The sequence below is a fragment of the Xenopus laevis genome, chromosome 8L, assembly GCF_017654675.1.
Source record: "Xenopus laevis strain J_2021 chromosome 8L, Xenopus_laevis_v10.1, whole genome shotgun sequence".
NCBI classification, from domain to species: Eukaryota; Metazoa; Chordata; class Amphibia; order Anura; family Pipidae; genus Xenopus; species Xenopus laevis.
In genome coordinates, this window is record NC_054385.1 from 130,388,749 (window position 1) to 130,414,137 (window position 25,389).

General features: G+C 40.9%; 1 protein-coding gene and 1 pseudogene across 4 annotated transcripts in view; both read right to left on the reverse strand.

The window, feature by feature from the left end:
- Positions 1-8,692, reverse strand: part of LOC121397237 (Fc receptor-like protein 2) — a 40,171-nt gene extending 31,479 nt beyond the window's left edge. For 2 of the 4 annotated variants that reach the window (XM_041573693.1, XM_041573692.1), the window contains exons 1-5: positions 8,579-8,692; positions 7,096-7,125; positions 5,410-5,670; positions 4,130-4,387; positions 2,722-3,009 (exon numbers count right to left, since the gene is read on the reverse strand). In XM_041573693.1, coding sequence (XP_041429627.1) covers positions 2,722-3,009; positions 4,130-4,387; positions 5,410-5,670; positions 7,096-7,125; positions 8,579-8,603 — 862 coding nt within the window. In that variant the 5' untranslated portion in view covers positions 8,604-8,692. The remainder of the gene's footprint in view (positions 1-2,721; positions 3,010-4,129; positions 4,388-5,409; positions 5,671-7,095; positions 7,126-8,578) is intronic. The other 2 variants (XM_041573694.1, XM_041573695.1) reach the window with 2 other exon arrangements.
- A 9,095-nt stretch (positions 8,693-17,787) lies between these two features.
- LOC108699455 lies at positions 17,788-20,532 on the reverse strand (annotated as a pseudogene).
- Positions 20,533-25,389: the final 4,857 nt, after the last annotated feature.

Below are 25,389 nucleotides of genomic sequence, written 5' to 3' on the forward strand. Positions count from 1 at the left end.
TGCAGCTACCAAGCTTGATAGAGAATGAGACAAGCTAATAAAAAGTCACCGGCTGAACAGCAGCAACACCAGTAACTTCCGGTTTTAGAAAGAAGCCGGCTAGCAGGACATTGGAGCGCGCACGTAAGTGCAGGTCGCCACATCGCCGTTTTACAACAAACCGGAAGTGAGATTTCGTTGCTTTATTTATGTATTAGATATTAAAGAGAGTTAACTTTGTCCAGGACAGCAGTATTATTGGAGGGGGGAGGAATGGATTTTTTACTTAAAAATTGTTAGTGTTACTTGCCCTTTAATAGTAATTTTAAGAAATGTGTTCATATAAAAGAGCATCTTACTGCATTCAAAGGCATCAAGATCTTCAATCATCCCCTGTCTGTGAGACTTACAAGGACAGATTTGCATCCACCGTGCCCCAAGGCCTCACGGTCCTAGCGCCCGCCATCTGCAAGCATCCCCCTCCTGCGAGAACACATACGTACATGCGCTATTCTGCTGGGGAACGCTGTATTGCCAATGTGGCTGGGCAGCATGCCGCCCCTAAACATTCGTGTCTTAAGCCCAGGCCTATGTGGCCTCACCACAAATCCAGGCCTGGGGACCCACACTGCTTAGACACCACATTGCTCTGATATGCGCAAGACCTAAAAATAAAAAGTCTAATGCTCATCTATGCACAGGGTGGCAAGCAATGGCATCGCTGCTAATGGCAGCCACCTGATCCAGGTAGGCTATTCGGCAATTTTTTAATTTGTAATTTAAAATTAACACTACATGGTGTTGAAATCTCTTGGCTATACCAGGGATGCCCAACCTTCAGCCTTCCAGGTGTTCTTGGACTACAGTTCCCAGAATCCTTCTGAGAGCCCTTAGCTGCTGGGATTTGCAGTTCAGTGCCAGCTGGGGGGAGGGCAGGTTTTACATTTCTGCAAACAACCTTTATATGTTTAATTGCAACTCTAAGTATCCCCTAACATCTTAAATAGGAGCTCTCACCACATTTCCTACAGCCACAGTCAGTCTCTAGTATTCCCTCAGCCCGGGGTCAAAGTTAGAAAACAGGGGAACTAAGGCATTGCAGAAGAAAACTGCTGGGGTCCCGGATCTGAGAGAAAGAAGAAAATTTACTTAGTGGGTGTCCAACCTGTGAGCCTCCAGCTACAACTCCCAACATCCCTCTGACAGCCATCAGATAGGCAACCCAGTACTGAGTTCCATGCTGCAGAATGCCCCTGGGTTCCACGGTGCTTGTTTGAATGCCGGTTGTCGTGCTGCCCCACTCCCATCCCAAGTCTCCTCCAGCATGTGCCAGTGAAGGATCTCCCTTCAGTCCCAGTCACTCCACTGCCTGCCTTCCATCACACATTTACCCACATTTCTGTACTCAATTGGGAACTTTCCCTTATTTACATTCAATCCCACTTCTGCAACCAGTGTTTGTCTCCCTTCCCCTGTGCTTGTCTCCCTTCCCTCAGCGTTTGTCTCTCTTCTTCGTGCAGTGTTTGTCTCCCTTTCCCCTGTGCTTCTCTCAGTGTTTGTCTCCCTTATCTGTGCCGTGTTCGTCTCCCTTCCCTCCGTGTTTGTCTCCCTTCCCCCTGTGTTTCTCGTCCTTCTCCGTGCTGCTTGTCTCCCTTATCTGTGCCGTGTTTGTCTCCCTTCCCTCCGTGTTTGTCTCCCTTCCCCCTGTGTTTCTCTCAGCGTTTGTCTCCCTTCCCTCCGTGTTTGTCTCCCTTCACTGTGCGGTGCTTGTCTCCCTTCCCCTTGTGTTTCTCTCAGCGTTTGTCTCCCTTCTCCGTGCTGCTTGTCTCCCTTATCTGTGCCATGTTTGTTTCCCTTCCCTCTGTCGTGCTTGTCTCCCTTCCCCCTGTGTTTCTCTCAGCGTTTGTCTCCCTTCCCCCTTTTGTTCTTGTCTCCCTTATCTGTGCCGTGTTTGTCTCCCTTCCCCCTGTCATGCTTGTGTCCCTTTTCTGCGCGTGCTGAAATCCAAGCGAAACTATAAATTGCCACCGTTATTCAAGCCCGGATTTGTGGCGAGGCCACATAGGCCCGGGCCTAGGGCGGCACATTTTTGGGGGCGGCATGCCGCCCAGCCGCTGTGCTCCCCAGAGCTCCGGCGCTCGCACGCTGGCACTTTTGCGCCAGCGTGTGCTAGTGCGGGCGATAGGACTGCGTGGCGCGCACGGCCTAGGGGCGCCCGGCCAGCAAATCCGCCGCTGCTGGTATTCATAGATGTGTTATTTTTTAAATTACTTAGCTTTCTCCTGTTTTTCTCTTTAGTTTGGAAATGTAATTGCTATTTAGTCGCTAGCACTTGTCAAAAAGGACAGAGATGATTGCTGGCTTTGGCTACAGTAATAATTTCTAACGATTGGCTGGCTAGCAGTGTGAAACACCGGAACAACCTTGCCTTTGAGTGAAAGCAGACTAACCAATACGAGAGGAGCATTACCTGTCACTCATTTGCATATGACTCCGACGCCAGGCTGAAGGAGAGGGGAAGCTCAGAGCAGTGTCAAAGAGAAAGATTGAAATAGTTCAAAAACGGTAAAAAAAATGTAATCAAATGTATTTAGAGGAATTCTTAACTTTATCTAAGGTTGCTTTTTGATCATTATGGATTTCGCGATAGTTCCCCTTTAAGTTGATAATAAAGTAAATGCATCCGAGATTTTTTTTCCCTTAGTAAGAATTAGATATTTGGCAGTTCAAGATTTTACTGACCTTTAATTTGGATACTTTTTGGGTCACTCTCCTTCTTCACACCCCCAGATTGAGCTTTTATTTCACAGGTATAATTCGCAGAATCCTCCAGCTGAGCTGAGGGGACTCCATATTGGTTGGATAAACTGAATCCCTGCACATTGTGCCCATTTCTGTAGAAAGCAAACTGTAGCTCTGTAGTCGCTCTGTGTGGGCTGAGCTTTGTGTCACATGTTATGGTCATGTGACCCCCTTCATTGATCTGAATTTGACCTGAATTCCCAGATATTATTGGTTTTGAGAAGAGCTCTATAAAAGCAAAAAGACAAGTTTAATTAGAAAAAAAAAAAACATATCTAATGCTGCCCATTAGTGATGGGGGAATTTGTCCTGTTTTGGTTCACATTTGCACCTGCCAAATAAATTCACCCACCACTACTGCCCATTGATTTAGGGCACCTTATAATTCAGTTAATACACAGGGGGAAAATTCACTAAAGTGCGAAGCGGCTAACGCTAGCGCAAATTCGCCATTGTGACATCATTTCATTACTTTGCCGATTTACTAACGGGCTCTGGCGTAAATTCACTAGCGAAGTGGACCTACTGTAGCGCTACATTGTACCCTTACGCCAGGCAAAGTTACGCTATGGCGAAGGGACGTAACTAGGCTAATTCACTAACTTGCGCCAGACTTGCCTTCACCACCCCAGACCAGGCGAAGTGCAATAGAGTAGATGGGGATTGCTTCAAAAAAAGTTGAGATTTTTTTCTAAGTCCCAAAAAACCCTGGCGTCTTTTCCTTTTTTAAGGGTGATAGGCTGAAAAAGATCGTAAATTTTTTTGGGGGCACCCTCCTTCGCCCCTACATTTCCTAACGTATGGCACCTAAACTATACAGTGGGCTCATGTATAGGGCAATATAACAACTCTGTTTTATTTTATGAAGCTTTCCCAGGCTTGTGTAATGTGATGTATTTGCTGCAACATATACGTCCATTGTACTTTAATTTGGCACCGTATGCAAATTAGGCATCGCTAGCGTAACTTCGATTTGCTTGACGAATTAATGCTAGCTCAACTTCACTACCATTCACCTCCCTGAGCGCAAATTCGCATTTTAGTGAATTTGCGTAGCACTGGCGAAACTACGCTTGGCAAAGTGTGGCGAAGCTGTTGCTGGCGCAACTTTGGATCTTAGTGAATTTGCCCTAAAATGGGTCATTAAAAAACCCTTGTGCTGCAAGAACGTTCCCCTTAGTTCCCATTTACACATCATATGTTCCCTGACTTCTGATCTTTGCAATGAACTTTGGTAAATAGACAGAGCTGAATAACAAGAGGAGAACAGATCCTCAAAAATATAGTTTTTTAAATTCTTGAAATCCCCTCAATAAATTGTTGGTATAGGGGCTGATAAAGTTTTTACCTTTTACAGAAATGTACACACTGCTCTTTTGACCATAATAAATTAAATGGTGCTTTACTGATCTAGAACACGTGTAGGAACCACTAGTTTTCATGTTTACTCTTCCGATGTTGAAATTCCCAGAGTGCGAGGAACCTATAGACTGATCTCCTTTGTGCAGTTCAGCATCCCCAGCGCTGTACCCAGGATACGCGGCACAGGACAATTCCAAAATGTCCCCTTCAAACACAAAGGGTGGAACTTTCAGGGCGAGGTAACCTGGAAATTAAAAAATACATATTTGTTGATCAAATACCTCCTGCCTAATATACAGTAGACAGACAAACAATTCATTTCAATAACATTTTACTAAAAACTCAACTTTTTTTTCTACAAATTTTTGAAATGCAAAGACCAACGGCTTCTCCCATGAATACATTGTTGACCATATTAGTTAGTGCTGTGTTGGTGAGGGGCTGGCAGTTGGGAGGCACACACTGTACCCATCCTATGAGTAGAGCATCATTCAGAAATGCAAGTTATGGAGCAGCAGGAGGTGAAGCCTGAAATAGGACCGCGTCCTTACTACCTGCCTGTGACTGTGCCTTTTGGTGTTGGAAGGAAAGGTTAAAACTAAGTACAGTAAGCTTTATCAGAAAGTGTATAAATACACAAGTAACCCCTCAAAGTAATGCTGCTCTAAATCGTCTGTCAATAAAAACCTGACATTTCTTTCCTTCTATTGTGTACTCATGGGCTTCTGTATCAGACTTCCTGTTTTCAGCTTAAACCTCCAGGGCTAGGGCTTGAGCATGCTCAGTTTGCTTCTCTCCCCTCCCCCCCTTCCTGCTGTAATCTGAGCCCAGAGCTATGAGTGAGCAGGGAGAGACTCAGGCAGGAATTGATGTCACACCAAGCCAATATGGCAGCTGCTATCCTAAACAAATAGAGAGCTTCTAGAGCTGTTTACTCAGGTATGGTAAAGCATTTTACATAATAAATATAGTGTTATAGCTTGTACTATTGTGGCTAATCTATTGGCAATAAACTGCTCCTGTAGCTTCCTTCTCCTTTAACAGATCTGGAGGGGAGAATCATTTTTGTAATAGTATTTGGGTTAAAAAAAAGGTAAAAGTACGAATCATCAGCAGCAATGGGTTAATATAATGGAAATGTTTAAACAGAGGGATTCGATGAATGCTACAGGTTTTACTATTAAAATCTTTTAGAAATAAAGACCTTAGATAGGAAAAAAGCCACATTTAACAATGAAATCAGTAAATATGTGCTTTTATACTCACCGTGACTAACTGTCAGTTTAGCAGCTTCACTCAGGTCACTGTCATGGGTCTTACATTTATATTCCCCTCTATGACTCTCTTTGGCAGTGACTATTGTATATTTCTGTTGACCTGAACCGATCAAGCTGCCATCTTTATACCAGGAATAACCCAGGTCTCCTTGTGCAGTGGAATCTACATTACAAGTCATAGTTACAGATTCAGATGTGAATATTGTGGCCCAGTTTGATGAGAAGTTCACTATGGGTCTGACAGCCGCTCCTGTAATGGAACATATTATTAGTTATATCTGAAAATACTCTATTGTGTAGCAAATAAAGATGATTAAAACGTATTAACCCTTGTTTTGTGATGAAAAGTCACGTGATTTCCCTTCCCAACCCTAAATTTAAATTAGGATTCAGATTCAGTTTGGCCATGCACAAGAATTAGTCGGAATTCGAATCCTGTTGAAAAAGGCCGAATCCTGGCTGTATTCCGAGCCAAATCCTGAATTCAGTGCATCCCTAATATGTTTACATAATGTAATATATTAAACATAGCCAGATGTTCTGCCAAACAGAGTCTCAATGTAGGTTGACAATCCACATAGGGGCTACCAATAGCCAATCACAGCCCTTATTTGGCACCCCAAGAACATTTTCATGCTTGTGTTGCTCCCCAACTCCTTTTACTTCTGATTGTTGCTCACAGGATCCCTGTTCTAAGAGGACACATTTTTGGCCATAATACACCTGACCCCCACATTCCCATCTTGTACCAGTTTTACTACAAGTCTCTCTAAATATAGTAGGAAACCTTAGAGATTCATGTATACAAACAAGAGAATGTCATCAAAGAGTTAGGTTTTTTTTTATCAAAGTTCGATTTTTTTTTACCTTGAATGACCTTGAAACTCGAATGGTATCTTATTTAAGAAAAAACTCGAATGGCAAAAACTGTACTGCAACTCGAAAACTCTAATTAATCAAGTTTTCTGCAAAAAAAAAAAACTTGATTGCTTGAATTATTTAAATGTTAACCCTCAGAATAAAACTCGAACATCATGGAGGCTGTTATGATCTTCAAATGGTTCCTCTGCCATTGACTCCTACATGACCTTGACAGGTTTCAGATGGTGTATTGTTGGATTTGAGCTATTTCCAGGGTCTGGGTATAATAAATCTCAAATATCTGATGGGTTGTTTTTGAAAAAAAAAACTTGAATCATTCAAGTTTTTTTAACCCAAAAATACCAAAAAAAATCCAACCTCAATAAATCTGCCCCTTAGTGTCGGCAGACAGAAGCACAGATACCCCATCCAGTGATTTGATCATCATATCAATATAAATATATTTGATCTGTTATCCAGAAACCCATTATCCAGAAACTCTGAATCACAGAAAGGTCATGTCTCATAGACTCCATTTCATACAAATAATCCAAATTCCTAAAACTGTAAAATTTCTAAAACTGTAAAAATAAAACTCTGTAATAATAAAACAGTAACTTGTACATGATCCCAACTAAGATATAATTTGTCCTTATTTAGGATTTATTTAGTGTTTAAATGCTTTTCTATTAGACTTAGGGGCCGATTCACTAACTTCGAGTGAAGGATTCGAAGTAAAAAAACTTCGAATTTCGAAGTGTTTTTTGGGCTACTTCGACCATCGAATGGGCTAAATATTTTATAAGAGACTCACCTGCATTTTCTGTCGCCATGACTGTTAAAACTAAGGACAGAAAAGACTAATTATTATACATTGATCTTGAAATTCAGTGTAATAAAGAATTATATCCAGCATTTTATAAAATGGCCACATATATATATATATATACACACACACACAAATAGCCTCCTACCAATTGATTAACAAAATTGAGAAACAAAAAGAAGAAGTGAGAAATGTTTTATGGATAATTGCAAGTGCGGTTACAGTAAAAGACCTATTACATTTAAAATGACAGTCAAAATAAATGGCAGTTTGGCCTGAACTGTTTTAATATTAATATTAATATTTGGTATGTGATTTTATCAAATTACAGAACTCTTCAGAGAATAAAACCTGCAAACCATTTATCACCTCCATAACAGCCTATAAACAGTGCTTAGTGTTCTGTATGATTATAATCAGTGCATAGTAATGTTAATTGTGTCACATGACTGAGTGATAGAAACTTCTGTAATCCATTATCCCCTTATAAAATACAACGGCCGTGAATTTCATGTAAATGTTTCCTTATATATGGTGCTTACAATGAAACTTGTGTATTAAAATAATATATCTGCTCTAGTAAATCAATAAATGAATAATATAATCCCATCAAAAATGTAGTAAAGAGAAAAAGTCACTTTAGAGTTCCATAATCTGTATAAAATTATTCTGTGTTTAGCGTTGTGCATTTCTATGATTGTGTGACCCCTCAGTGACTTCTAATATCCTTATCATTTACAGTAGGGGGTACATTATCCCTTATAATACATGAGTGATACTCCGAGTTCCCTGTATAACTCAGCCTGCAGCCTTGTGCCTTTATATGGTCAGAGAACAACCCCTCAGTGACTTCGAATATCCTTATCATTTACAGTAGGGGGTACATTATCTCTTATAATACATGAGTGATACTCAGAGTTCCCTGTATAACTCAGCCTGCAGCCTTGTGGCTTTATATGGTCACAGAACAACCCCTCAGTGACTTCGAATATCCTTATCATTTACAGTAGGGGGTACATTCACAAAACTGCAAAAAAAATCAGCAAAAGTCAATGGGTGTTTTTTTCCAACAAATACATGGAGAAACTCCAATAATGTCATTGTTGTTTTTTTTTGCACTTTATTTCGAGCACAAGTGAAACAAAACTCAAAAATTATTAAATATAAATGCTTCCTTGTGATTGGTTACTAGAAGTAGCAGAAACATTAGTATTATTATGTTACCCTCCTAATACTCATCTAAATAGTGTTATTCTTTTTCTAATAAAATCTGTCACATTTAGGAATCCAAGTACAGTCAATGCATCATAACATTGAGCTGTTATATTTAGTGACTGTAATTAATTCACAGTTACTGAATAATTAATTTTTGCTAAATTAGTACAGGGGCTAATTGGAGGATGAAGATTATTTACAATGGGGCAACATTCCTTGTATTGAATAAAGTGGAAACATAACACAATTTACTTACAGAGCAGGGTCAGCAGAAGAGACATGGTAGCGGCAGGCAGCTCCCCAAGTAATGGGCTGTAGCTAAAACTCCAGATGCAGAAACACCAGTTTTATTTCCCCTTTTAAACTTCTGTATTTACCAATTTATATTTCTCTGCTAAGGGCACTGGGGGGGGGGGGCTACTGTTTTATTATTAAACAGAAAAAGGAAATCATTTTTAAAAATGCGGATTAGTTGGATAGAATTGAGTCTATGGGAGATGGCCATTCCATAATTTGGAGCTTTCTGGATAACATAGTTACATAGTTACATAGTTACATAGTTAAATTGGGTTGAAAAAAGACAAAGTCCATCAAGTTCAACCCCTCCAAATGAAAACCCAACATCCATACACACACCCCTCCCTACTTTTAATTAAAATTCTATATACCCATACCTATATTAACTATAGAGTTTAGTATCACAATAGCCTTTAATATTATGTCTGTCCAAAAAATCATCCAAGCCATTCTTAAAGGCATTAACTGAATCAGCATCACAACATCACCCGGCAGTGCATTCCACAACCTCACTGTCCTGACTGTGAAGAACCCTCTACGTTGCTTCAAATGAAAGTTCTTTTCTTCTAGTCTAAAGGGGAGGCCTCTGGTACGGTGATCCACTTTATGGGTAAAAAGGTCCCCTGCTATTTGTCTATAATGTCCTCTAATGTACTTGTAAAGTGTAATCATGTCCCCTCGCAAGTGCCTTTTTTCCAGAGAAAACAACCCCAACCTTGACAGTCTACCCTCATAATTTAAGTCTTCCGTCCCTCTAACCAATTTAGTTGCACGTCTCTGCACTCTCTCCAGCTCATTTATATCCCTCTTAAGGACTGGAGTCCAAAACTGAACTGCATACTCCAGATGAGGCCTCACCAGGGACCTATAAAGAGGCATAATTATGTTTTCATCCCTTGAGTTAATGCCCTTTTTTATGCAAGACAGAACTTTATTTGCTTTAGTAGCCACAGAATGACACTGCCCAGAATTAGACAACGTGTTATCTACAAAGACCCCTAGATCCTTTTCATTTAAGGAAACTCCCAACACACTGCCATTTAGTGTATAACTTGCATTTATATTATTTTTGCCAAAGTGCATAACCTTGCATTTATCAACATTGAACCTCATTTTCCAGTTTGCTGCCCAGTTTTCCAGTTTAGACAAATCACTTTGCAAAGTGGCAGCATCCTGCATGGAACCTATAGTTCTGCACAATTTAGTATCATCTGCAAAAATAGAAACAGTACTTTCAATGCCCACCTCCAGGTCATTAATAAACAAGTTGAAAAGCAAGGGACCTAGTACAGAGCCCTGCGGTACTCCACTAACAACACTGGTCCAATTAGAAAATGTTCCATTTACCACCACTCTTTGTAGTCTATCTTTTAGCCAGTTCTCTATCCAGGTACAAATACTATGTTCCAGGCCAACATTCCTTAATTTAACCAGTAACCTTTTGTGTGGCACTGTATCAAATGCTTTAGCAAAGTCTAAGTAAATCACATCCACTGCCATCCCAGAATCTAGGTCTCTACTTACATTCTCGTAAAAAGAAATTAAGTTAGTCTGGCAAGATCTATTACGCATAAAACCATGCTGGCACAAACTCATAGTATTATGATTTGCTATGAAGTCCAGTATCTTATCCTTTATTAACCCTTCGAAAAGCTTTCCTAATACTGACGTCAGACTAACTGGCCTATAGTTTTGAGGCTGAGAACGGGATCCTTTTTTGAATAGAGGCACCACATTAGCAATTCGCCAGTCTCTCGGCACTATGCCAGATCTCAATGAATCCTGAAAAATTAAGTAAAGAGTTTTGGCAATCACAGAGCTAAGCTCGCTAATTACCCTGGGATGAATACCATCTGGCCCTGGACCTTTGTTAATCTTAACATGTTCAAGTCTCTTTTGAATTTCTTCATGTGTGAACCATGCATCATTAGTTGTACTACTAGAATTGGGAGTGTTAAGAAGGAAACCTTCACTTACTGGTTCTTCATTTGTGTAGACAGATGAAAAATACGAGTTCAGAATCTGCGCTTTTATTTTGTTTTCATCAACCAGCTGACCCCCCTCTGATAGTAAGGGTCCCACCCCTTCCTGCTTCATTTTTTTACTATTGACATATTTAAAAAATAATTTTGGATTTTTTTTCCTGCTTGCTGCAATATCCTTTTCTATAGCAATTTTAGCTTGCCTTATAGCTTCTTTGCATGATTTATTGGCCTCCTTGTACCTTATAAATGTTTCGGCTGTACCAGCTAACTTGAAAGCCTTAAAAGCAGGTCTTTTCTTACCCACCTCAACACCAACGCTTCTATTGAACCAAAAAGGTTTTGCTTTGCAACGACGTTCCTTGCTTACAAGTGGAATATACTGACAAGTATATTTATTAAGCAGCATTTTAAAGACTTCCCATTTTTGTTCTGTGTTTAACCCTGTGAAAAGCATTTCCCACTTAATATGTTGCAGAGATGCCCTTATACTGTCAAAGTTTGCACATCTGAAATTTAGTGTTTTACTTACTCCCTTATAGAATTGCTTCTGCAACAGAATCTCAAAGGAGACCATGTTATGATCACTATTCCCTAAATGCTCCCCCACACAAATGTTAGAGATGAGTTCAGTATTGTTAGTTATTACAGGTACAAAAGAGAGTTATTCCTAGTAGGTTCTTGAACGAGCTGGAATAAAAAGTTGTCATTCAGCATATTTACAAACCTACTAGCTTTTTCTGTCTTAGCAACCCCATTACCCCAGTCAATGTCTGGATAATTGAAGTCACCCATAGCAACAACTTGACCCAGCTGTGAAGCCGCTTGTATCTGCAAGAGTAGCTGGGCTTCATACTCGACACTTATACGAGGTGATTTATAACACACACCAATGATAATTCTTTTTGTTACCTTTAGCCCAGTCAGAATCTCTACCCAGAGGGATTCTACACCCTCACCAGTGCCAGCTATTGTTATTTCTTTAGCGCATGGCTTTAATTCAGGCTTTACATACAAACACACTCCTCCACCCTTTTTAATCCCTCTGTCCCTCCTAAAAAGGGTGTAACCATTTAAATTCACAGTCCAGTCACATGTTTCATCCCAGCAGGTCTCAGTGATACCAATTATATCATAATTTTTAGAGCATGGAATTAATTCTAGGTCTCCCATTTTACCTGACAAACTCCGTGCATTTGCCAGCATACAGCGGAGGTTACTACTTTTACTTTTGAAATGTGCATTACTTAGTGAAGAATTATACGTTAAGTTAGTATTATTCTGTTTTCCTTGTAACAGAGGGACCTCCTTAGCTGGTAAACTGTATGCCCCCTCACTCCTCCCCCATGACCCCTTACTAACCCCACTGCCCCGTCTACACTAGCTTCCCCATAATCCTTTATCTCACCCACCCCCCCTTGCCTAGTTTAAACACTCCTCCAACCTCTTAGCCATTCTTTCCCCTAGCACAGCGGACCCCCTTCCATTGAGGTGCAAACCGTCACGGCTGTATAGGTTGTACCCCAACGAAAAGTCAGCCCAGTGCTCTAGGAACCCAAACTCTTCCTTCCTGCACCAAGACTTGAGCCACGCATTAAGCTCCCTAAACTCCCGCTGTTTTCCTAAACTTGCACGTGGCACAGGCAAAATTTCAGAAAAGATGACATTGGAAGACCTTTCCTTGATCTTAGAGCCTAGATCCCTGAAATCATTCTTTAAGGTCTTCCATCTACCATTTATTTTGTCATTAGTACCAATATGCACTAAGACAGCTGGGTCATGCCCAGCCCCACCCAATAATTTGTCTATCCGATCAACCACATGCTGAACCCTGGCACCAGGTAGACAGCAAACTGTTCGGTTGTAGCGATCCGGACGACAAATTACCCTATCCACTTTCCTAATAATTGAGTCCCCTACAACCACAATCTGCTTAGGCCTGACTCTACTAACTAATAACGGGTTTCCGGATACCTGTACTAAAATGTGTCCAGTAAAGCAAGATCGGGACACAGACCAATATGCTGCCCACTTGGTCTTGAGGGGGCGATTTGGAAACTTTTTTAAATCAGCAACATCACTTTCTGGAATATGATCATCCTAATAAAAAACAGTTGAGAATTTGGAATTAATTGCAGGACTGAGCTGTCAGCAGCTGGATTTGTTGCTTTTTTAACTAAGAAATAGCCATGATTTTTATTACATATTGCACTAAACAAGAAAATTAAACCATTTTCCCTTTTCAACTTCCTCTTTCAGAAAGAATAGGGTTTGTTTATCACTTGTTTACTCATTCAGGGTGAAGGGAAAGAGGCCATTCCTAAATGCACATTCTTTCTTGCAGAACACAGGCCAGTCCTGTCCTTAAAACATGGCCCCATTATAGTCTATATCCATCGCTGCTTCATAAATGCATCTGAATGCTGCAAAAGTCATGTGACGGGTAGGGGTTGGGTAGGGGGACTCCATCATTCCTCCTGTCCTGACCTTCATGAATACAGAGCTTCTGAATCCCGACAGTGCTGTATTCATGGCACAGATCATTCCAGGGTTTGGACTGGGCCAATGGGACATCAGGAAAAAATCCAGGGGATCCCAGCACTCTTGGGCCCCACCAATCCAGACCCGATCTCTGCCTGGCCTCCACTGTCACTCCCCAACCAGACCTCTGCTATCACCCTCCTGGCCTCCCTCCCCTGATCATTTAAGTTAAGGTGAGAGCACAGGGGGGAGGGGCTGGCAATGGGTGAGTAGGCGGGTGATGGGGTCAAAGAGGGGGTGTGGGTGCCCCTGGGATAGGTGCACACCCCAGTCAAAGCCTGGGTCATTGTGCCTAAAAACAGAAGAAAGAAACCTGCAGCAAATCAAATTGGAAGGTAGTGTGCAATGTACAATAAAATAGGCAGAAAGTTGCTTATCTTTTTTTATGCAAAAAGTGGGTTTTTGATTGACACCCCCTTTCAAGGGTTAATGGCAAGCGTAAAGGGAACTTCAACCACTGAGGGTTTCTGTGAAGGAACCACAAAGCCTAAAGTGATCTCTAGAGTTGCAACCACTTCCTTTCTGCCTCTGGTACATTACATTGTGACTTGCACAAGTGAAATACATCAGACTTCCTTGTCGCTATTTTAATCCCACAGAGGGAATATTGCTGATACTATAGAATTTCTGCTTATATGATGGGGATTTTTGATGGGAGTAGAAACTAGAGACATTAAAAGAGGTGTTAGTAGCACATACGCAATTATGTTTTATTTTGCAAGCCTCGAGCTTTATTTTCTTCACTACATATTGAGATGACGGCTCTGCCTGTAATACACAATGAAGAACTCAAAATCTAAAAAAAAAACTTTTGCCAAAAAAGGGTGATTTGAGGCTTGCACAATTTTTAGGTCGACACTACTAATGCAACCCAAGCAAAGTATGTTTATTAGGAGTCTTCTGGTAGTCTTAATTAGTATTGTATGCCATAAAGCAAGACAGGACTACCATGAATAATGTAGAGGCAGCCATGTTGTAAGAATGCTTAGGTGTGTGAGATTTGTTTGTTAACAATGAGAATGTTGCAATGTTAATTAAGGGGGGAAATGTAAGGGGTAGAAATAGCAGGGCCAGAACTAGTGGTAGGCACAAGAGGCAGCTGCCTAGGGTGCAATGATAGGTGGGCGCTTGGCAGCTACTTCTAAAATTGTCTTCTGCCTACCCCTAGCCGAGTTTAGACCCCTCACTCCCTTCCTTCCTTCTGTCACCCACCCCTCCGTCACTCTCCCCTCCCTCCTGTCACCCTCCCCTCTCATCTATCACGTTCTCCTCCCTCCCCTCCGTTGCTCCGTTGGGGGTGTGGAGACCGGCCAGGTTGTCTAGGGTGTCCATCTAGCCCGGCCCGGCCCTGAGAAATAGTTTTATGTATTATTCCACTTGAGGAGCTTCTAGAGCAGGGTCTCTTCTGTGGCACTTAGAGGGGATTTTGCAGGAGTCTAGTTAAGTGGGAAGAAGAGTTAATGATGCCAGAAAAGTGAATGATGCCTGAGAGCCTAGTGCTTGCCTCCTCATTGAGTAATCAATTAAGAAAGCTAGTAGTAGGTTTAGACCATTAGATATCACTGTAGGTGGTGGGAGATAGAGGTAGGCTCTATTTGATCAAGAATGGCTTTACTAAGAAGTAAAGAAGAGACAGTGACCCGGCGACATCTCGTCAGATAGAGCCCAGTGAAAAGGGAAGCTGAGATTAGATAGGCCTTAGGACCCTCATGCAAGACTAACATCTGTGCCTGAAGTCAGTATAATACAGGACTCTTGGCCTGAAGAGGAGGAACAGGTTGCTTTGGTATTTGTATTATGAGCTAAGACAGCCCAACCTGAAGCCAGTTAGGGGGAGATTTGGGGTGAGTGCTTATTTGTGTCCTGGGTACCCCTGGAACTATAGGAGGGTGACACCCCAATGTTTCTATATATCTGTAACATTGTTTTGAGCTAAGGGGGCCCAGTCTAAAGGTCAGTTAGGGTGAGATTTGGGGTGAGTGCTTATTTGTACCCTGGGTACCCCTAGAACTATAGCAGGGTGACTGTTACCAAAATGTTTCTATACATCTGTAACCTTGTTATGAGCTAAGGGGGCCCAGTCTGAAGGTCAGTTAGGGGGAGATTTGGGGTGAGTGCTTATTTGAGTGAGATTTGGGGTGAGTACTCCTGGAACTATAGCAGGGTGACTGTTACCCCAATGTTTCTATATATCTGTAACATTGTTATGAGCTAAGGGGGCCCAGTCTGAAGGTCAGTTAGGGGGAGATTTGGGGTGAGTGCTTATTTGAGTGAGATTTGGGGTGAGTACCCCTGGAACTATAGCAGGGTGACTGTTACCCCAATGTTTATATATATCTGTAACCTTGTTATGAGCTATGGGGGCCCAGTCTGAAGGTCAGTTAGGGGGAGATTTGGGGTGAGTGTTTATTTGTACCCTGGGTACCCCTGGAACTATAGCAGGGTGACTGTTACCCCAATGTTTATATATATCTGTAAACTTGTTATGAGCTATGGGGGCCCAGTCTGAAGTTCAGTTAGCGGAGATTTGGGTTCTTATTTGTGCCGAATACATTTATAGTAAAGCGTGGACACGAGTAATGGAGGTAATCAAAATCAGACACTATGAAAAGTAATATGATTATTTGAGAAACTGAATAGATGTTTCATTAAAAAGCCCTTTATTTCCATGAAATAAAGCTCATATTAAATTTTCAGGTTTTGCAATAGTTTAATTTTCCTCCTGGACAAAGAAACTGAGATTCAGGGCCAGGTTTATAAAGTGTTTGTAGTGGTGATAACTGTTGCTGCTCATAATAAAAAGAACCATTAGTTCAGATTCACAAATCAGTTTCTGCATTATTACAGATTCTTAGTAATGTGGAAAATAATTTGATTGACTTCAGGTCCCCATAGATGAGCTTTGAGAATGTTTGTTTTTTGGGTCAAATTCAGCTCTGCACATGGTAGAATGGTTTTACATTTCAGCACATCATCACACCGGCACCAGAGTTCACAACATTTCTATATAGTGTTAGTGACAGGCTATTGCCAATATAACACTTATTTGCAACTGTTATTTGTTACATGGTAAATAGGCTCATGTTTTTTCTCTGAGGTTGGAATTTTTACACAATTTTGTGTTTGACATTTCTGTGTGTTAGTGAGAATCAACAAGATGCCAAACTGAACTAGAAACCCAAGCGTTTATTATAATTCATTTCCTTTTCTAATGCAATAAATGAATGCAAATTCTGCTTTCTGTTCAGTGTCTAATGTATGTTATTAATGTGGCAGACCCATAGTTTTAAGTCGGTACCACAAAAGTCCATGCCTGAACTGTGATTATAATTATAAAGTTATAATATTAATCTTAGCTTCATTGTTTATTCTACTGTAGTTCCATTATAGTCAAATAAGTTCCACAGACTCAGGTCACTCACTTTGTTGCCAAAAACTTACAGCACAAGCATGGCAGAACCATAGTCCCTCAGGGGAACAGTTGTCTCAAATCTGTATCTCAAAAGTCCATGCATCCTTTAAAACAATTTGCCATTATTCGACCTTATTTATCATAAAACTTGATAAAATCAGTTTGGAAAAAAACTCGAAAAAATTCAGTTTTTTGCAAAAAAAAACAAACAGAATTTGGGGGGTTTTATGCCTGAAACACTTGCATTTTTCATAGAAATCGCTCAAAATTCAGTGCAGACCATGATATATTCAAATTTGAAATGGGACCTTTGCAATTGACTTCTACAGGACCCAGGAGATGGAGTATTTTCTGATTCTGAATTTTTCCATCCTCGGGGCACTGTAATAAATCTCGAAATATTCGAGTTTTATGAAAAAAATTTTTTTGGAGTTTTCGCCTTTCCGATTTTAATAAATAACCCCCTAAATCTATGGAGTGAATTATTATGAAAGCAAGTTTTGTTGTTTATCAATAAATTGTAGCTGGTGAGATGGTGGAAAACAGAAAAAGTTACTTTTGTAACCCCACTGACTGATTCTTGGAATGATCCAAATGTTTTTCCTATATCCTTAAGATATATTCTTGTTGATAGTAAGGGTCATTTACAAATGCACCATGAAGGATGGGGCACTATTAATGGATGCAACGGAGAGAGCATAATGATCAATGTATTAAGATACTTCTGTCCAAACACAGTCCTGCTCTTTCACTCCCATCTTAAATTTCTGATGAATGTTTAACAACTTTGCCTACTTACTCCTGACACCTGGTGAATCAAAGACAAACTCAGTTTTGAGCATGCACTCAGGACACTCATTAACTTCTTTAAACTAAAGATAAGTCATATGTCTGAATTTAAATGTAGTGGACTGGTAAATTAGCCCCACTATTATTTAAATGGCATTACCCTAATGGTATAGACTCCTAAACTGGGTACTAAAATGCAGTTAGGAGGGGGGGACTGTTTCCTGATCATGCATATAGCTATGCCCCCTGTGGTTCAATGTGTCCAGTAGAGGGCACTATGCTAAAGTATATAGTCCTGAGCAGCCATGTGCTCAGGGTCCATTTTGTTAATTCCCTTACCTGAGCAGGCAGGAACCTAGACAGGTCAGATCTAGTAAGGATAGGCTACTCACTTTCATAGGTCACTCTAGGAGTGACATATAGTCAGGCTATTTAGCTGAGCAGTTTGATGCTCCGCAAAGGAGTGTGAGTGGGATTAAGATCCCAGGTACCAATTACCCAGAAGTAGGGACTAATTATACAGATTTAGGGATTGTAGTAGTTCCCCTAGGTTCCACTTAGGATAATGGCTGAAAGCTGGGTGTACCTTTTCAAGTGCTGCTTATGTTCTCATCCCTGCTGGGACGTGTGACTGTACGTGTGAGTATATACCAATCCTCTGTTGTTCCATGTTCCTGCTCATCTTTATGAGAATTCCTTTGGAGATTACTCTATTCAATAAATAAAAGTTCTCTGGTTAAGTTGCAAGAACCACTGGTGCCCAATTATTGTGCACAGCATCTATTTACAGTTGTACAACACACTGCCTCCAGCCTGTTGCAAGGGCTCAACCACTGGGAATTAAGGTCTCATCCAGAGCAAATGATTGGGGTAAAGCTCGTAGTTAGAGAAACCGTGCCACTCAATTTAATATAGTGTTTCACAAACACCCAGTGCCATTTTTCTGCTTGATGCTTCAAATGGTTTACAAATGTTGGATGAAAGTTGGTTGCTGACCTGACACCTGTATGTCCCAACATGGTGAAGCTGTGTCGACTCTATACAAAGCAATTTCCCAGACTCCTGGACCTGGAACAGTCCTGATCAATGCTCAATTGTCTTATTATTATAGATCCAAAGAAATAGTCCATTTTGCTACAGAACAGGTTAAGCACAAATTGTCTTCTGCTGTCACTGCAAGTTCATCCTCCCCAGGGGTAATTCTGGAATCTGCCACTGGTTCTGTTAGACATAAAGATTGTTATATTCTGCTATAAAAAGATGCAGTTCATATGAGAATAAATATAAAACTTGATCATGTGAAACTCTTAGAGGGTTATGTAATATTTAAAGGGATAGTGACACTTCTAAGGTTTTAGCATAATTGAATTCTTCATTAAAATATGCCTATATGTCTTTTAGACCATTTTAATATATAACCATCATATAATATATGATATGCTGCAAGATAGGTTGATTTTTTAAAAATGTCATCAAAATCGCCAACATTAGAAAAGCTTTGTGGTTTGGTACTTAGGAGTAGAAAGACATGCACCCATTTTAGATTTGGGGGAATGTGTACTTTTCATAACACTTGGAAGTGTAATTGCTCCAGGTGCTATCAGTTTACCACACACATATCTAAACATATTTTGCATAATGTGGGAGGAAATATGTTGCAGAGCTACAACTCTCATAAAATGAGCATCAGTAGAAATATAGAATTATTACTTGAGGACAGTTACAATAGATGAAGTATCAATATTCAGTATACTGTCTGTACACTTTCCCTATCCTGAGGGTGATGCACCAAGGACTCCTTCTAATCTTCTCAATGGAGCTTCAGGCTGATCATTATATAACCTGATCCTATCTCTCACTTCTGGAGTCTGTTATTACAAAACTATCCTGACACAAGTTTTACTGGGTCTACCTCCATACATGCCCTATCCTATCCTTTTTTATATATATAGAACAATAACTGGTAAGTTACTGAAATGCTGGGAACATACTTTAACACAGGATAAGGAAACAGCTTCCCATGTATACTTAGGAACCACTTAATTGCCCAGAATTTAGGAGATTGGCCGAATAAAGGGTTACTTTCAGTTCCCCAAAGTAGTGGAGTATGGTTTTCTGGGGCCTTCTGACAGTTGTGGGGTCTTGTGACATAAAATTCATACAGGTTGCATCTAAAATATCATGACAATTCACATGCACTGTTTTTGTATTTTGTGTCTCTGTAGGGGTCATTGTTTGATAATTCTCTGCATAATGGGCATCAAACTTCTGAATAGACCACATGGCATTCATATTTATGGTGTTATCTATTGATACTTAATGATATGTGGGAGAATTGAAGCTATAAATTGCAAGCTTTAGCAGTTTGCTAAGTTTGAGTAGAAATACATTATCATACCCATTTTAGATGACATTTGGAAAATTGGTAAACCTACTGTTTTCTGGAGCAGTGCTTTGAAGATATGGTACTTTACTACAAGTCAGGAATCTCCATAAAACATATTTGTTTTGGGTCCACTTGGGAGACATATGGCTTTCCATACCAGTTGTACTTTTGTGCATCAAATTAAATGTAAATGATAAATCTCTCCATATTACGAAAAAAAATATTTATCTCTATTTAGAGCTCTGCATATTTTTATAGATGTGATACTACACATTTACAAAGCTTAGTTAAAAAAAACGAATGTTTTTTAGTTTATTTAAAAACCCCACTAGGATATTCCCCTATAGAGAGAGCTTCAAATGTTTAATAAACGACTGGCAATGAGTTCCAATGACATGACAAATTTATTTAGCAAATTATTTTGCCCGTAAGAAGAATACCCAAATATTTGACAGTTCAAGGCATTGCTCACCTTTTATCTGGATATTTTTTGAGTCACTTGTCTTCCTCACACTGTCGGATGGAGTTTGTACCTCACAGGTATATTTCCCAGAATCCTCCAGCTGAGCTGAGGGGACTCCATATTGGTTGGATAAACTGAATCCCTGCACATTGTGCCCATTTCTGTAGAAAACAAACTGCAGCTCTGTAGTCTCTCTGTGTGGGCTGAGCTTTGTGTCACATGTTATGGTCATGTGATCCCCTTCATAAAGATACCACATATAAACAGATATCCCTGGCTTTGAGAAGAGCTCTAGGAAAGGAAAGAGGCAAGTTAAATTATAATACGTTGCTAATGGTGATTATGGATTTAGGACAGTGCTTGAATTGGGGCGGGATGTGGCGGGATGGCATGCCGTTACTTTTTTGAAATGACTCTTCTCCATCCCGTCGGGCGGGATGGTGCAATTGATAATACCGGAGCTATGTGGAACTGCTCCTTTTTTTTTTTTTTAACATTTCTCAGTGTTTTGGCGCTGTGTTTTAGGACTGACAGGTGATCATAGCCAATTATGTGAAGAGTGCTAAATTTTACTAAACCCTATTGGCTGGGCGGCCCTGCATGATAACAAATAGCTGCGCACTGCAGGCGCGCGCCAATTAATCAGTGTGAGGAGGACGAGGAGCTGCTGCTGGAGTGTGAGGGCTGGGCCTGCAGTAAACCTGTGGCTGCAAATTGTAAGTTAAAAAAAAAACGAATTCTGCTGTATTGTACTACTTGCCCTCCGGATTGCAATCTCCTGTACTTTCTGGGTGGAGGGTGACTGAATTTTGTGTCTGCGACGCTGCTGTGTTCGCGCATTTTTAGTAAAAGGCAGCCGGGTGCCATTGTCCCAAACCACCACCACCACTTTGGAGCTTTCAAAGCTCCATGAGGGGCCACAAAAACGACTGGAAGAAGTGGAGCAGTAATGATGCTGTGTGCGCAGCACTCTCAATCCGATAGGGCCTGGCCGGTGAGATAAAACTGTTCTTATTGCCTGCAACATTTAAAGGGTATCTAAAGTAATTTTTTAAAATGCATAAATAGGTTCCTAGCACAGTAGCACTAAATAAAACACTTTTGTAATGTATATGATGTCTGTAATGTATATGATTTTGTACCTGCTTTGAGATGCATGTAATTGTGTCTGCGGCTTTCTCTTCTCTTTCTTGCTTGCGATCTCTTTCAAAGTTCAGCTGCTGGCCCTCCTGCTCACTAGTGATTGATGGACTGCCCCTCTGATGCTTAATAGCTAGATAAGGTGGTTTATCCCTTACATATATACATGCTTGTTGAGAAATGACTAATCTCAGAGCGTGAGGGAGTAAGGCGGCCTGCTGAACTTTGAATTAGATCGCAATCAAGAAAGAGAAGAGAAAGCCGCAGAAACACGCTGACGCTCCAAGATTGTTGTCATTTCTCAACAAGCATGTAAATATAAGGGTTAAACCACCCTTGACCCTTATCTTTCTTTTAAGCATCGAAGGGGCAGCCCATCAATCACTAGTGAGCAGGACGGCCAGCGGCCGCTGAACTTTGAAGTAGATTTTAACAGACAGACATACATTAAAAAAGTGTTTTATTTAGGGCTACAAACGTATTTATGCATTTTAGAAATTTATTTTAGATCCCCTTTAACTCTCCCACCTCTGGCATGGTGTTACTGTACTGAGTGTCATCTGCTGCCACCAGCTCCTGTGCACTGTGCTCACTGCCTGTTGCCATTACTGATGTCCCTGAAGTGCAGGCTCGTGCAGTCCCTAGAGCTGAGGACACTGTCTAGGGGCGCAGGGTCCTGTCCCCACAAACACGGATTTGCTCTTATCCCCAGAGTGCAGGCTGCTGTCCCCTCAAGCAAGGGCTGATGATGATGCTGTCTCCATGGCTCAGACTGCTGCTCCTGTTATCTCAGCCACTTTTGGTGCCAGGTAGTTTTGTCCCTTGGTGTGATCAGGCAATTAGCAGCAGAAAAAGGAGAATCTGCCCCCCTCCTCTCCATCACCCCAGAGGCAGGAGGATTTGTGTGAGGTAAGGTTCCAGCTCTTATCTCACTGATCACCCAGCCCGACACTGCCTCCTTTCTCATGAGCTATTTTAACCCTTCCTAGACTTCCTCTTAAGTTTTCCTGGTTTTCAAGTATGTCCTCCTTATTTTATCTTTTTTTTCTATTCCCTGTCATCAGTCCTGGGAGTGTACTCCTGTGTTTCATTTTTGTGTAAACAAATATAATAAACTATCTATATAAAATATTTTTTCCAGTGCCCAAAATGAATTGTGTGTGTGTGTATATATATATATATATATATTTTTTTTTTTTTTTGAAACGTAAGTGGGGGCAGTGATCACAGGACTATCTTATTTCAGTCCTTCTGAAGTGGTGTCATTAGGAGCTTATCTTGATTCCTGCCTATTGTTCAATTGACAGGCTCAGCAGACAAGGCTCTATTTACATTACAGCAGCTTGTAGGAGGGAGGGGTAATGACATCACTCCAACTTGCAGAGCAGCAGTAAAGTGTGACTGAAGTTTATCAGAGCACAAGTCACATGACCTGAGGGCAGCTGGGAAATGTCAAAATGTCTAGCCCCATAGCAAATTTTAAAATTAGATATAAAAAAATCCATTTCTTGTTTTGAAAAACGGATTTCAATGCAGGATTCTGCTGTAGTAGCACTATTAACTGATACATTTTGTAAAAAACATTTTTTTCCACGACAGTATCCCTTTAAGTTCAGGTAAGTGGTCAGTATCATTGGCAACTTGGAACATCAATGGATCCTGTTACATGGGAAGAGACACTTTAGGTAGTTAACACTTAGAATGCTGTATCTTGCCAAAGGTTTAACCACTCAAAAGCACTTTACCCCAAAGGCAGACTCCACTGAAAAAGATTGCTATTTTCCCAATATAACTTGTTTCTTTCTCCACAGTGTCATCTGTTTTTGAAAGTCTTCAATCTTGCGGCTACCTGTGAAGATGCAACTGTTTTGACTTTTCAGCAAGTGGACTAGACATCTGGACAAGCTACACCCCCTGCACTCTCTGATGTGGTCTAAAATCGTCACTAGTTGCCTAGGCCTCTGGATTTCAAAAAGCATTTAGGACTTCAGGTAAGTCAAGTGGTCAATCTTGAATACTATGCAGAATCTGAAAATGCTGTAAAAATATGACATTCAAAGGTAGTTAGCCAAAAATGTAATGTATAAAGGCTGGAGTGAGTGGATGTGTAACATAATAGCCAGAACACTACTTCCTGCTTTTCAGCTCTCTAACTCTGAGTTAGTCAGTGACTATAAGGGGGGGCCACATGGGACATAACTGTTCAGTGAGTTTGTAATTGATCCTCAGCATTCAGCTCAGATTCAAAAGCAACAGATATGACCCATGTGGCCCCACCTCAAGTTACTGATTGGTTACTGCCTGGTAACCAATTGGTGGAAACAAAGAGCTGAAAAGCAGGAAGTAGCGTTCTGGCTATTAGACATTGAACCACTCTAGCCTTTATACATTACATCCTTGCAGACTGTAGCTAAAGGGGCATACTTATGGTTAGGCATAAAACAGAATAGTGGATTCTATATACCGTATATACTCGTGTATAAGCCGAGTTTTTCAGCACCAAAAATGTGCTGAAAAAGTCTACCTCGGCTTATACTCGAGTCATATATCTGCAAAAAAAAAAAAAAAATGTGATATCATGTAATACCGTTGGATGGTTGATACAATTGGCTCTACTCACATTTAATTAGAAAGGTAGCGTTAGCATATGTACTGTATGTATACTGGGGATCCCCTCTGTAGTTGTGCATTGTATGCAGCTGTACGATCGCTCTGCAACTATCGGGTCCTGAAGTTTCTGTGCATTTAGCGTGTGAAGGCAATGGGGATCTCCTCCGTGTTTGTTCCTAATGGAAAAAACTGTGCATAGTGATATAGAGACAAGGTCTTCAGCCGGCCCGCACTGCAGCTTAACGATCGCTCTATACAGATAAATCTCGGGTGTGCAGATTTATGATCACTTTGTACAGCTGAATCCCGGGTCCTGCAGTTTCTGTGGCTCAGTATGTTCAGCGCATGAAGGCTGCTGCTCCTTCTTTACAGGGAGGGGGTTGTCTGCCTCGTGGAGTTTCTTTCCCCGCACTTTCAGTCTCTGATTACTTAAATTCCATACGCTGCCGTTTGAACTTTGGGGAACCTTGTTTTACCGGTAATTGGTTCCGTGAGAGCAGTTTTGTACAATCAGCTGTACAAAGTGATCATAAATCTGCACACCCGAGATTTATCTGTATAGAGCGATCGTAAAGCTGCATATCCTGTAAGTACAAGTCCAGTTCGGGCCGGCTGAAGACCTTGTCTCTATATCACTATGAACAGTTTTTTCCATTAGGAACAAACACGGAGGAGAGCCCCATTGCCTCCACACGCTAAATGCACAGAAACTTCAGGACCCAATAGTTGCACAGAACGATCCTACAGCTGCATACTCTGCACAACTATGGAGGAGATACTCAGTATACATACAGTACATATGCTAACGCTACCTTTCTAATTAATATAAATATTCTGCTTTGGCAGAATGTGCGCTGCTGGGAGACAGGGCTGTAGTTGTGTCTAGGCTTATACGCGAGTCAATAAGTCTTCCCAGTTTTTGTAGGTAAAATTAGGTACCTCGGCTTATACACGGGTCGGCTTATACACGAGTATATACGGTATTTCTTGCAATATTAAAAAAAATATTTTTAATAAACATGGAAATGTTGGTGGGCGAGGCTTATTAAAAAGGGGGTGTGGCCAATGCATGTGGGCGTGTCCTAAAAAAATTTGCAGCGCGGCACATTCCCATCCCTCCACTTTTTTAAACCCAATTCAACCACTGATTTAGGGCTATCTGATTATTCAGTAAAGACACAAGGCTGTATTTACTAACTTTAGATAAGGTTTAGGGAAGTGCAAAAATGAACAACATTGTCTTTTGTTTCACTTTTAATTTAGAGTGTTTCCCCAGAATAAAAGTTTCAAGGCCAAACCAATTGGAGCACCAAGGCAAATCTCTCCTCAATCGCCTCCCCTTCTGCACGAGGCGAGGAGTAGGGGATGAAGTCTCGACCCTCCATTCGTCACCATGGAGCAATGTTAAATTCACAACTGCCTCAGCCGGCTGCCTCCAAAGTGCCTA